Below are 14826 nucleotides of genomic sequence, written 5' to 3'. Positions count from 1 at the left end.
TTCACCACTACACTTGATGTAAAAACAACCAAGGAGGGTCATGAACTAAGGTCTTTACATGTATGTAAAGTAAACTAACTAATAGAAATCATCAAATCATGTGAGGATTGTATGTTTGGACAACCCAAGTTGTTCCATAATCACTCATGTATCAAAGACTATGTTTGACATGATTTGTGGGTTGAAACCCTAGACAAAACACCAAGTTTATGAGGTTTAATCCTCTGATTTCAAATGTCTCAACCTTGTTTTTAAGCTTAACCAACCATGGGATAAGTTGTAAGCATTAGGACATAGGCATGAGATGTGTTAGACACAAGTTGCATAGGTTTAAACAAGTTTTGAAGAACATAAAAATCAAACAGAAAGTTTATGGACTATTTTGGGGCATTTCCAGGTCTGATTTCTCCAAGGAGAAGTCTAGGAATCGAACCCCATGATTATCCAAGCAAGTAGGAAAAAGAATCAAGTGAATCGGATAAGAATTGAGTGAGTTATGCTCATTTTCGTGAAGGGGTGTCAATCTGCTCGAACCTTTGCTTTCAGCTACGGTTTGGAGGATGTTTTGAGAGTTTTTAGTGTTGCAAAAGTGGTAGGGAGGCTGGTTATAAGTGGTATTTATAGGGGGAAGGATTAGGGTTTCAATGGGTTGGGCTTTGGAAGTGTTTAGAAGGGGTTACACCTTGAAACTAGCCCACAAAACCTAACTATATGGGGCTGAATTTTGCTGAATTGGGGCTGCCATATTTCTTTATTTTTTTTATTTTTTAAAACATTATAATGAGTAATTTTGTTAATTAAGTTGTGTAATAATATGCAACAATGTTTCCCCTAACTTGTAACAAGGTGAAATATGAAATAAAACATGATTTAACTAGGTAAAAAGTGTAATGTACAAGTATGTAACATGTTTGTAAGTGACAAGTATATGTCACATATTAGATGATTAACCGTTGTATAAATAAGCATATTATTAGGGGTTTTTAGGTATCAACAATATAAGGACAAGCATGGACATGCATCGTGAATAAGTATAAGTATGAATTACAAATAAGGATTCGATGTACAATGAATTCAAACGTATGAACATGTATGAATATGTAGATGGTGAATTTAAAGAAATACGAATTTTATTTATGATCCAAGTCTCGGATTTTACAACGAAAAGACGACTACAATAATACAAGATTTCCAAAAATAGCATTACAAGGCGAGCTTTCTAATTATGGAAAGTATGAAAAAGCAGGGCGTTACACGAGGTATGTCCGTTACATACAAATAAACTTTACTTAGAATTTTGTTATAACATCTTAATTAACTATTGTCAAAATGTTATGGTGATTAGTAAGTAACTAGCAAATCCCTTGCGGATTTAGTTGTTATGAATGTTATATTAAGCTATGCAAGTCGACCGGTTCTAGTGAACAAGTCGATCAAGAATAAGCTTCCATCCGTTTTGAACGGTTGGTTTTGAATGCTATGATAAATGTTAGAAGCTTAATCCGTCATGCGGATAAAAAGGAAAAGTAATGTCGAAAGCTAATAACCCGATTAAACGAGTTGGATATGTATGCTTAACTCTCATCGAGAGTGTTTATGCTAAACCCAAGTATTGGGTAGTCGAATGCGTAAGAAAGATAAAAGCTCACGTACGGATAGAACTAAAACGAAGGAGTAGTAGTTTAACAAGTATAATGACTAATTTTTAAAACCTTGTTGTTGAATGTAGGTAAATCCTCACTTTAGGCGGTCTGGAGCTTGGAGCGAGCACATGTTTACGTCTTGTTATACTGAACGCTTCCGCTAGCTCATCCGCATCTTTTGGTCCATGACTTGTTATTTTGTCTAAGTTAATTAGTAGACGTACATGTGTAAAACTTGTTGTCTTTGTTTTTGGTAGTTTTTATATCCAACGGTTCGTAGAAGGTTACTTGGTGTATCAAGTATAAAACAGGGGGCTTGTTAGCGTTTCGAACGGGTCATGCCCAATTTTTGTAAAATTTTTGTTATGTAACAAGTTTTATATTTTGATGTCTGTTAAATTACATTAGTAAGTAATTTTATAAAGTAGGAAAAAAATGCGGATCTAACAAGTTGGTATCAGAGCCAAGGTTTGAGGGATTCGAGCGTTAAACGCGGTGCTTGAACTCAAACCGATGGCTCGTTCGAAAGAGTGCTCGCTCCAAGATCGCCCAAGAGGTAACTTTAAAGTTATAAATAAGTTACAAGTGTGTTTTTTTATGAGTTTGATGGAAATAATTAAAAAGATATATGAGAAGGTCAAATGATAAGTTCAGGAGCTGTAGAACCTAAACGGAATGGAAAGAATCGAATGAGAATGCTTAAAAATGGACCTGCAGCGTTTCTGCAAAACGGAAGCCCGTCGCCGACGGGTTAACCCCCGTCGCCGACGGCATCCTCTCGTCCGACGCCCTAACCTACTGTTGACGGGTAAACTGTCCGACGGCCACTATTAAGAGCCCGTCGCCGACGGGATACTAGCCGTCGCCGACGGCTTACGCAAAGATCAACTTGCTGATTTCTTTTGTTTTCACCTTTTGTGTTTCCGGGTTGTCCGAAAACTTATTTCATGATTATATGAAGGCCGTAAAAGGGTTAATAGGTGTATGTAATATCAGTTAGTGATTACAACAAGAATAAATTGTAAGAATCATAAGTGATGAACCGAATGACACAATAGGGATTAAGTAAATGCTGATTAAAGAATAAGGATATACTAAAAGTTGTGAATTGCATTAAATAAAAGCATGATATTGTGTAGATGGCTGATGCAAGAAACGCTAATGATGACGACGATACCGCTCGTCAAGAAGCAATGTACAATAAAGTCACGGAAGTGGCAGAAGGGGTTATGCAAGCTAATCTTCCACGATTAGCTCAAGAAGTAGAAAGCCGGGTGTTGGGAGTTGTGGATGCCATGATAACTAGTAAGATTGAAGAACTGAAAGAATGGATAGAGGGATCTAAAAACAAAAGCAAAGAACGACGGTGCACGTATAAAGACTTTATGGCGTGCAATCCCGCGACGTACGATGGTAAAATCGACCCGATCGCATGCCAAAGATGGGTGTCAAATATAGAAGCAGTATTTATCCGAAGTCGTTGTGATAACGAAGATAAGGTGATGTTCGCTACTGGCCAACTCACTCTTCAAGCGAAGGATTGGTGGGACGCACACAGTAAAGAAATAGGGGAGGATAGACTCCAAGTGATGACTTGGCAAGAATTTAAGGAACCCTTTATGAGATACCATTGCCCTCAGTCGGCTATTGATAAGATTCAGGAAGATTTCTTGCGCCTCCGACAGAAAAACGAGTCGATAAATGAAATATCAAATACTTTCATGGATAAAATGAAGTTCTGTGGGGATTTTGTGAAGACTGAAAGGATGAAGATCAATCGTTTCTACGGGGTGTTAAAGGCGGAATTTAGGGAGTTCATTACTCCTTCGAAATGTGATACCCTTGATGAGCTCATCAATCTGGCAAGGGATAGAGAAATCGAGATTAAGAGGCAAGAAGAACGTGGGGAAAAGAGATCAAGCGAGAAAGGTGCAAGTTCGAGTCCATCCAAAAAGGGAAAGTATCTAGAGCAAGGAAGGAAAGATAAGTCGAAGGGTGGTATCACTCCTTGTAAGACTTGTGGAAAGCTTCACACTGGGGAATGTCTGTTAGGCAAGAAGGGGTGCTACAAATGTGGTAAGGAGGGACATTCGTCCTATCAATGCCCAAATAACGTGAAGACTTGTTTCAACTGTTTCGAAAAGGGGCATGTTAAATCGGAGTGTCCAAAACTCCAACAAGGATCAAAGAAGGAAGGAAAGAACGAAGAAAGCTCTAAAGCGAAAGGGAGGATGTTCCAAATCACCTCCGAAGAAGCTAAGTCTCACCCGAATGTGGTTTCAGGTATCTTTCTATTAAACTCCATACCAGTTTATGTTTTGTTTGATACCGGAGCCACTATGTCGTTTATTTCAAATGAAATCATACAACATCCTTCATTTAAGATCGAAAGAATGCCGATGCCTCTAGAAGTAGAAATAGCCGATAGTAAGATTTATATGTTACACGAGATTTGTAAAAATTGCAAATTTACCATAGAAGATGAAGAATTTGATATCGACCTTATACCTATGGTTTTGGGGGAATTCAAAATGATAGTGGGTATGGATTGGATGACCCGACACCAAGCGGGAATTAATTGTGAAACCAAAACAGTACATGTCCAATCTCCAAGTGGAAAACGAATAACTATACAAGGAGAGAGAAGGATAGAAGCGAAACTTTGTACCCTCGTTCAAGCCGCTAAGTATACACTTAACGGGGGTAGGGCATACCTAGCTTACGTGGTAGATGCTCAACGAGATTTCCCGAAGCTTGAAGACGTAGAGATTGTGAATGAATTTCCGAATGTATTTCCGGATGAATTGCCGGGACTTCCCCCCGAAAGAGAAATATAGTTTTGCATCGAACTGAATCCGGTTGCGAAGCCAGTTGCGAAGGCTCCTTATAGATTGGCTCCCACTGAAATGCGGGAGCTAATGACACAATTACAAGACTTGTTAGACAAGGGCTTTATACGTCCGAGTGTGTCACCTTGGGGAGCGCCCGTCTTATTTGTTAAGAAGAAAGACGGGACAATGCGCATGTGCATCGACTACAGAGAATTAAACAAGCTAACTATCAAGAACCGCTACCCTTTACCAAGAATTGACGATCTTTTTGATCAATTGCGAGGGGCGAGTTGGTTCTCCAAGATAGATTTGCGTTCGGGGTACCATCAAGTTAGAGTACGGGAAGAAGATATTCCGAAAACCGCGTTCAGAACCCGTTATGGGCATTATGAATTTTTAGTCATGTCTTTCGGATTGACGAATGCGCCGGCTGCGTTTATGGATCTTATGAACCGGGTATGTCGCCCCATGTTAGATAAATCTGTGATCGTGTTCATAGATGATATTCTAATCTACTCGCGAAGCAAGGCCGAACATGCAAAACACTTGCGTGAAGTACTTGAAGTTCTCCGTAAAGAGAAACTTTACGCGAAATTTTCAAAATGCGCCTTTTGGCTCCGAGAGGTGCAGTTTCTGGGTCATGTGATCAATTCGGAGGGTGTCTTAGTAGATCCATCAAAGATCGATGCTGTAATGAAATGGGTTCCTCCGAAGAACCCGACTGAAATAAGAAGTTTTCTAGGCCTCGCGGGATATTACAGAAGGTTCATACAGGATTTTTCGAAGATAGCTTTGCCCTTAACAAAGCTGACAAGGAAGAAAGAGAAGTTTGTGTGGGGTAAAGAACAGGAGGAAGCCTTTCGAGTATTAAAAGAGAAGTTATCATGTCCACCGGTCTTGACATTACTGGATGGGACTGAAGACCTGGTGGTCTATTCAGACGCGTCACACCAGGGTTTAGGTTGCGTATTGATGCAAAAGGGAAAGGTTATCGCTTATGCTTCACGACAATTGAAGCTGCATGAGGTAAACTACCCAACACACGATTTGGAATTGGCAGCGGTAAAATCCATGAAGATGATAGTTACGCCACTATTACTCGAGACGATACGTGATTCCCAGATAAAATCACTCGCAGTGGAAGATGTAAAGAAAGAAAGATTGAAAGGTGTAACCGATAAGCTAGAAGAAAATTCGATCGGACTCAAAACAAGATTTGGCCGAATTTGGATACCTCGTTTCTGCGAGGTCAAGACTGCGTTACTTGAAGAAGCTCATAAGTCACGATATTCGGTTCACCCCGGGGCTACGAAGATGTATCAGGATTTGAAGACCAGTTATTGGTGGCCGGGCATGAAACGTGATATCGTTAAATATGTCTCGAAATGCTTAACATGTTCCCAGGTGAAAGCAGAGCACCAAAGACCATACGGGGAGTTGCAACCTTTAGAGATCCCGGTATGGAAGTGGGAGGAACTAACAATGGATTTGGTAACCAAGCTCCCTAGAACGAAAAAGGGGCACGATACAATATGGGTAATCGTAGATCGGCTTACGAAAAGCGCTCATTTTCTACCTATCAAAGAGGCTTACACCTCCGAGGTAATGGCAGAAATATATATGAATGGGATCATATCTCGACACGGGGTGCCTGTGTCAATCGTCTCGGACCGGGATACCAGATTTACCTCCCGCTACTGGCAAAAGTTTCACGAGAGTGTGGGCACGAGGTTACACATAAGCACCGCCTACCACCCTCAGACTGACGGCCAGTCAGAAAGGACCATTCAAACGCTTATCGATATGCTGAGAGCGTGCGCATTAGACTTTGGGGGAAGCTGGGCTGACCATCTACCCCTAGTGGAATTCTCTTATAATAATAGTTACCATAGTGGCATTAAAATGGCTCCTTATGAACTCCTGTACGGAAGAAAATGTAGAACTCCCGTATGTTGGGGTGAAGTGGGGCAAAGAGAGCTTGCGCCAAGTGATCTAATAGCAGTAACAATGAAAAGATAAAATTGGTAAGAGCTCGACTGAAAGCAGCCCAAGATCGGCAAAAAGCTTACGCAAGCAAGAAAAGGCGACCCATTGAATTTCAAGTCGGAGATTTCGTTCTGTTGAAAGTGTCCCCATGGAAGGGTATAATCCGTTTTCGCAAGCGGGGCAAATTAGGTCCTCGATATATTGGACCATTCAAAGTCTTTCAAAGTCTTGGCTCGAGTTGGAAGGGTCGCATATCGATTAGAATTACCGCCTACTCTAGACGGGATTCATAATACCTTCCACGTGTCGCAGTTGAGGAGGTGTATCGCGGACGAAACAGCATTAGTACCTCTCGATGACATCGAGTTGAAAGAGGGGTTAAATTATGTCGAAAGACCCATAGCCATTAAGGACGTTAAGGTGAAGAATCTCCGCAACAAAGCCGTTAAACAAGTGTTGGTTCAATGGCAACACCGAAAGGGGTCGGAACTCACATGGGAAGTGGAAGATGAGATGAGGAAGCACTATCCATTCCTGTTTGGTATGTGCACTTAAAAATTTGTTATGTGCCTAGGTTTCGGGGACGAAACCTCTTTTAAGGGGGGTAGACTTGTAACGCCCCAAAAACCGGTATTTAATTAAAGTAAATGGAAATGAACAAAAAGTAACCTAGTTAATGGGTTATGATAAGAAATAAGTTAAAAATTTGAAGTAATGCTTAAATTAAATACTTATCAATTTAGAAGGGGGTTAATGTGTAAGATTTTAATAATTAAGGTTTTATAGTGGTAAACCCACAAACACACTCCTGTGTGCGTACCTGGGTGCGATCGAACAGAAGAAACAAGGGTGAAAACCCTTGTTCATGCTAATCTACTCAATTAATCAAGAAATTCAAGTCTAAATCAGTTGCATGTCTCAAGTTTATCGATTATCTATGCATACATAGTGAAGTGGTAAGTTTAATTTTGAAAAGATGAATTCTAGAGTAAGGGTTTAAACCCAAATTCGATTTCTTGTATCTATTGTGGGAAATCTGAGTTAGAAATGCTTCCTAGGACAAGAATCATGTGTGATTTTAGGTTGCATGAAAGAATGTAGTGAAAACCCACTATGTGAAGTTTGTGTTATGAATATGAAGATTATAGGAATGATGAATATATGTAATTTGGCATGTAATTCAGTTTGTAGTATCCGAATGCTAGATAAATTGATATTGATTAAAGGAATTGTAAGAATTAGATTGAGTAATGATGACACATATAGGATGAATTAGCAAATCGTGCTTTGGATGCTTGTACACTATGCTTTATTAATGTAACGCCCACTAGGTGTTTGATGAAATGCTTGAAAGAGTAATTATGTGTAAATTGAAATGTGATGGAATGAAAGTTAGAGTACTAAACGAATGAATGAATATGTTGATCTAGGTGTGAAGGAAGAAGGTTCGAATTCTAAGAAATCGGAAGGATTACAAGACCGAGGTATGTTCGTTACATACAAATAAACTTTACTTAGAATTTTGTTATAACATCTTAATTAACTATTGTCAAAATGTTATGGTGATTAGTAAGTAACTAGCAAATCCCTTGCGGATTTGGTTGTTATGAATGTTATATTAAGCTATGCAAGTCGACCGGTTCTAGTGAACAAGTCGATCAAGAATAAGCTTCCATCCGTTTTGAACGGTTGGTTTTGAATGCTATGATAAATGTTAGAAGCTTAATCCGTCATGCGGATAAAAAGGAAAAGTAATGTCGAAAGCTAATAACCCGATTAAACGAGTTGGATATGTATGCTTAACTCTCATCGAGAGTGTTTATGCTAAACCCAAGTATTGGGTAGTCGAATGCGTAAGAAAGATAAAAGCTCACGTACGGATAGAACTAAAACGAAGGAGTAGTAGTTTAACAAGTATAATGACTAATTTTTAAAACCTTGTTGTTGAATGTAGGTAAATCCTCACTTTAGGCGGTCTGGAGCTTGGAGCGAGCACATGTTTACGTCTTGTTATACTGAACGCTTCCGCTAGCTCATCCGCATCTTTTGGTCCATGACTTGTTATTTTGTCTAAGTTAATTAGTAGACGTACATGTGTAAAACTTGTTGTCTTTGTTTTTGGTAGTTTTTATGTCCAACGGTTCGTAGAAGGTTACTTGGTGTATCAAGTATAAAACAGGGGGCTTGTTCGCGTTTCGAACGGGTCATGCCCAATTTTTGTAAAATTTTTGTTATGTAACAAGTTTTATATTTTGATGTCTGTTAAATTACATTAGTAAGTAATTTTATAAAGTAGGAAAAAAATGCGGATCTAACAATTCCAAAACATAATTTTTGGTTAAATAACCCATATCCAACGAGGCTTCGCACTTAGAAGGGTATGAACCACATTCTAACCGGTCAATGCTTAATCTAGCGAAACCGAACAATATTCTAAGTAGCGAGTCATGTCACGGCCCCCGACCCGGTTTTACCCGTTTTAGGAGCCGCGGGACAGAAACCCGTGGTATTTATTACTTTGGCAGCGAAAATTTTAACAGGATCATTTAAAACTTGAAAATGCCCAATTTATTTTATTTCATAGTTCGGGATAAACCCCGTAATTTACAATAAGGGTAATTTCACTGGGAAACCCCTGTTTTACAAAACATGTTTATTTATTTTACTGAGCCACCACTTCAAGCTTGTTAGTGCTCCGTAGCACTTTTCCCTTGATTCACAGTATGTCACCTGAAACATGTTTTAAAAAGGTTTTATCAGCAAGGAAATACTGGCGAGTCTCTCAAGTTGCACAGAACGACACATTGTTATAATATACAGTATTAAGGGTGATTATATTGTTTCTATCTACCAATTACCCCAAATCGGTATTTGTCACTCGATAGTATCTGTGACTATAGTCAGATCACCCATTGGCTAACCTGTTGCCCAATGGTGACGGGTATCAAGTAATGTATATAAAACCCCACATACCGTCAATAATTGAAGATTACAAAGACTTAATCCCTTTAATTATAACTTTGATAACAAGTAGAGTTTTAGGAGAACAATTTGATAAAAAGAGAACGAATAACATTGCAGATTTAAACGGGCAGCGTTTAGCCTACTGATTTTTTTTGCCTGGTTAACCTAATTCAAATAACAATGCACACGAAAACTAGGTCAGTAACTTAATACAACTTTTACGACAACTCACGAGATTCAAAACCTTCACGACGAATGACAAAGTATAGCCCAACTACGGGCAGCACTTAAACATCCATCGGATTGGTTTCTATCGATCGGACATTAAATCGTAGCAGTGATCGAGTTATTACCCTGTTATCGCGACAGAATTTCGTGGTTGTGTGTGTTTTTGAAGTAAACAGACGATATCTCAATGTAGGAAACGAGTTTTTATGTCGAACCAATGCCAAACTTCAAGTGCCACACCCCTCTATTTATACTGGAAAAACGGCTCCCTCGCGTGGCGCAAGGGCACCCCCTCTAGCATAGGGTAGCCTCGTGTCTCACTAGCTTAGGTGAGTCGACGGTTCGTTAAATTTCGAATTCTATCGTAAACTGTTTAGATAATATCAACTAGGGTTTACCCCCCCCCCCCCTGAGTTTTAGGGGCCCTGATCCTGATTCCAACTGTTCTGAAAATTTTAGGGGCCATCCGATATTGCTTGGGGGTCTCAATTAGGGTTTCCTATTGGACAAAATAAAATAAGAAATAGTAATTTTGATGAGAGTTGTGACAAGTCAAGTAATATAACTTACAAAAAGACTCGTGAACATTCTAAAGGATATTTATATCTGTTTTACTCTAGACTATAGAACCTTCCAGATAATCGTGCCTAGGATAAACAACCTAAAATACTGCTTTGCTTCAAAGAACTTATTTGAACAAAATATTTGCTAAGCAAAGGTAAATACTCGTAGCCTAGTTTTATTTGAAAACTTGGAATACGACTTTAGCCGCTAGGAGCGGGTATTATATAAATGGGCAAATGCTTTCATAAATATAAGAATCCAGTTTAATATATTTGCTTGAATAACATTAAACACTGGGGGTAATGGTACCGTGTCCGGGCGTCCCGACTCATCAACTAGGAATGGCCATATAAAATACGCGCAGGGTAGTAGACATACTCACAGAAGTCGTATTAAAGGTGGTGTGTACCATCATCACATACCGACGTAGATTTCTGTTACCCAGCTGTATTGACAAGCATGTAAAACTGGTGACAAGAAATCTATCCGAAAAGAATACTAAGTGATTAACCCACGGGTAATCATAATCTGTATCAAATGATTTATGAAAATTATTTTTAAATGAGTTGGTTAATTGTATTTACCAGCGAAAGCTGACGTATTTTCAAAAGACTAAACCGCAGGTAGCGAACCCTGAATATAGGGTGGAATGGTTCGGTCAAAGAATAAGTTTTGGAATTTACGGCTCCACTACTTAAAGGCCTATGATGTCCTAAGCTCGCTTTTCTTTCGGATCCTACCTTGTGGGACTTATATCGAACGAAGTATGAATCTTATTTAACAAATTTCAAATCTTTATGATTATTACTTTATAATTCTATTTTCCGTTGCATATTGTGAAACTGTTATCAATCGTCACGTATAAACCCACCGACCGGGCTCACCGGAAACAGGGGCGGACCCAAGCCCACTTCAAGGTGGGCGGGCGCACCCCAAGGGAAAAAAAAATTTTAGTGTTAAATTCTGTCGAAAATCCCGTCCGCACCCCTTGGAATTTTTCGTCCGCACCCCTTGGAATTTTTCGACCGCACCCCTTAGGTAAAAAGTGTTATCAATTTATATTTTAATTTTTTTAGTAAACTCTTATTTTTAAAAAAATACTACCTAAATTATATAACTTTTAATACCTAACTAACTAAACCCAAATACCCATACATTTACCCACTTATAATTCCTAACTAGCTAGCCCACTAAGTCTTAGCCCATTAACCAAACTCAACAATATTTCAAACTATAATAAAATAATTAAAGCTCAGAACCTTTAGAAATTCTCTCCCGCTCTCTCCCTCTCTTGCGTCCCTGCACTGCCAACGAACAACATCACCCAGCGACAGCAGTCCAGCAGCCGGTGACCACCATAATCAGCCACCATACCACCGTCGTTTGACACCAAATCTAACCGGAATCCTAACACGGGTAAGTTTCTTTGTTATTTTAATGATTTTGATTGATATTATAGGAGAAAAAAAAGTAATAAAGTTGTTAAATAGGTTTGAAATTTTGTGTGTTTTGACATTGTTTATGGTTGTTTAGATTATTTTTAGGGTGATTATGTTGTTTATATATTTTTAGGGTGGTTACAACTAATGTTATGATTTCTAGGCTTGAGTTTAAAATTAAAATTGAAACATTATGTTATGGAGCGATGAACTTATGTTATATAGAGAAAGAATTGTTTAAAAAATTAGTTTTAAAGATGTTTTGGATAGATTTCAAAAAATGAAAACCCGTAGGGCGTCGACATTTTAATTATGTTTGTAACAAAGTTTACATGTTTTTGATTATTATATAAATTTAGTTTGATGTTCGTTTGTTTTACATGACCCGACCCGACCCGATACGAACTGATTTTTTTACTCATATACCTAGGGGCCTAAAATTTTTAAAAACGTTCCGCACCCCCATAGAAAAATTCCTGGGTCCGCCACTGACCGGAAATCGGGGTGTGACAATAGACAAAAATCCCTACCGCACCCCCACCCAAAAGAAAAAAAAAATCAACCGCTCCCTAAAACTTTATATTACAAATTTAGTTACAAAATATATATAAACACTAGTTAGTCAACTTGAGTTATATAAATTACATGTTAGTCCAATCCATCGTCCAATCTCCAATTAAACATGTTCAAGTCCAAGCACATTACATTAGTCCAATCAAACATATTTTTAATCTTAATTAAAAACATATGCTGGCTTTTGATATTCTAGTTCCCACATCTCAGTTCCCACCCAAACCGTTCTGATCGTGATCGCCTAGGCAAGCCACCACTCTGCTTGCCAAATCCTTCCACCCCTGACCTGCTGTCCAAATCCGACTACCCCTGCTCGCGCAGCAAAGCCACCACCCCCGCTCACCAAGATTTGATTTTTTTTTCCACCCCGAACCCATGTTTTTTATTTTTTTGTTCGATTTGATGACTAGAGAAATAGGGAGATTTAGAGGTTATTTATTGTTTAAAGACTTTGTTATTTTATGTGATTAGAACTAGAAATAAAATGTTTGTTTACGTGATTAGAATTTAAATTGAAAACAAGGGTTTGAAAATTGAAATTGAAACATTGTTTTTAAGTGATAGTTCATAGTTGTATATGTTATATTTAGAAAGACCTGTTTAGGAAATTCTCGCTAGACAATGTTATGGATAGATTTCAAAAAAATGAAAACCCGTATGACACAACTTTAAATATGTTTGTAATGACGCTTGACGTGCTTTTAATGATTATATTTTGTTTTTTTTTACATACTACATCCATCGAAAAGTTCTATGTTTGTCGCAAATAACTATGTATTGTCTTTTTGTTGTAAGATGACGAAATGAAATTTTTTTCTTCTATATGCTACAACAAGCCCATTCTTAGATATTTTAGTGTAATTGGGGATTGACTTGGTGATCAAAACGAATAATAATACACATCAAGCAAGTTAGGAGGTGCGGGAGTACACGCTTGTTTGAGTTATTATAATTCGAAGCGTATGGGGGTTCCAAGGGGGCAGCGCCCCCTTGGCGGGGGTCTGGGGGCAGCGCCCCTAGGAGCAGGGTCCAAGGGGCGGCAGCCCCTGGCGGGGTCCAAGGGGCAGAGCCCCTGGCTTAGAAAATGAAATTTATGAAAATTCGTCATAAATTTTCAGACAAAAAATCATGGCAGTTTTTAATGCAATTTGATTAAAAATTCGAAAATAACTGCCTCTGGCAGTTACCTGCAAAAATCCCAAAATCCGTATTGAGTTTTTTGGTCACAATCCTCTGGTTCAGACAATTCACGCAAACACATACACTGGTTCATTTTCTCAAAATCAGAGTTGTATCTGATTGAATTATTCGGGTGAACCACCGAAATAATTTGATCTGAGAGTGATTACACGCCTCTCTGATCATCCGGCAAACTGAAATTCCCCAACACCCATCGTGAATATCCCCGCGCAATGGTCGCGGTTGGTATCAAATTAAACAATGTAACGAACTACCTAGAAAAATCCCGTCTGGAATCGATAACTAACGAATTTCACTACCTTTATATGCTAAATAGATATCGGCTGAATTCCGTCGCGAAGCACGGGTAGACATAGTCTATATTAATATAGTCAATTTGGAAAAAAATAATATCAGATTATGTTTGTGATTAGGTACCACAAACCCTTTCGGCATAGCGCCCATTTATTTGCTTGCTTTTAGTTGGGTAAATTCGTTGCATCTTTATCTATTTGTCAAGCTGTGAAGAGATAACTTATTTATATATACACTTTTTCTTAACGGTGAACAAAAACTTTATCATTTAGAAAGCGGATACACCAAATAATCAAATATATAAAAAGTCACCATATAAGGCACACCAAAAACCAGAAAAACACAGTTACATTAACCAAAAACATCGAACCTCCTCCAATTTTCCAAAGTTATGTCCGATTCCTTTGAGCGATTTTTGACCCATAAGTAGCTCATAGCCTTGATTTCCTCCAAGATGTCTGTCACCATCGGGTATTTACCATTAATCAACTCGCTTCGTGCAACCCAAAAACTCCAAACTATAACGTGTACAATTGCATTGAAAGAGCATGCGGCAAAGCAAAGCCTTTTAAAACGTTTAATAAGTGTGAGATTCTAGGTTCAACTCTCGTAAAAAGCATGAAATTTGTTGTTTAAAAAAATGTTAGCTTGACTTTTTTTTTATTGAGATTGACATTATTTATTGTTTTGTCGTTTGAAATTAAGTGCTATAACTTATAAGTTATAACCAGTAGTTTGCCGTTTAAAAATGATATATGTAAACATATGCCAAAAGATAATATTAGATATACGTGTAATATATAAAAGTTCATACTTATATACAAAAATAATTGTTTTTGTAACTATATAAAAAGAAGTTTCGACATATCTTAACCTTAGCAACCGGAATGCAACTACATGAGCTTTTTTCTACACTATCATTCTATTTCTACTGAATCTTTGTAAGACTCAGTGGCGGATTCATGAATTTTTTCGACCGGGTTTCTTTTGACAAATTTTCACTAATTTTTCCAAATCATACAAGGTTCTGACTATTTTTTTCTATTTTTTTCAAACCTAATGGGTTCCTGGGAACCCACAAATATAAGCTAGATCCACCCCTGG

The 14826-nt window shown here is 38.2% G+C and overlaps 1 protein-coding gene across 1 annotated transcript; it reads left to right on the top strand.

Moving 5' to 3' along the window:
* Nucleotides 1-2782: 2782 nt before the first annotated feature.
* Nucleotides 2783-4480, top strand: LOC110876846. The gene has a single exon (XM_022125006.1). The coding sequence runs from the start codon at nucleotides 2783-2785 to the stop codon at nucleotides 4478-4480; it is 1698 nt and encodes a 565-aa protein (XP_021980698.1).
* The last annotated feature ends 10346 nt before the right edge of the window (nucleotides 4481-14826 follow it).

This window comes from Helianthus annuus, chromosome 9 (assembly GCF_002127325.2).
Source record: "Helianthus annuus cultivar XRQ/B chromosome 9, HanXRQr2.0-SUNRISE, whole genome shotgun sequence".
Lineage (NCBI taxonomy): Eukaryota > Viridiplantae > Streptophyta > Magnoliopsida > Asterales > Asteraceae > Helianthus > Helianthus annuus.
Note: the sequence above shows the minus strand (reverse complement) of the source record. Positions and strands in the feature narration are given on the sequence as shown.

Coding starts and splice junctions, on each gene's coding strand:
- LOC110876846 (XM_022125006.1), top strand. CDS start 2,783: ATGGCTGATGCAAGAAACGCTAATGATGACGACGATACCGCTCGTCAA.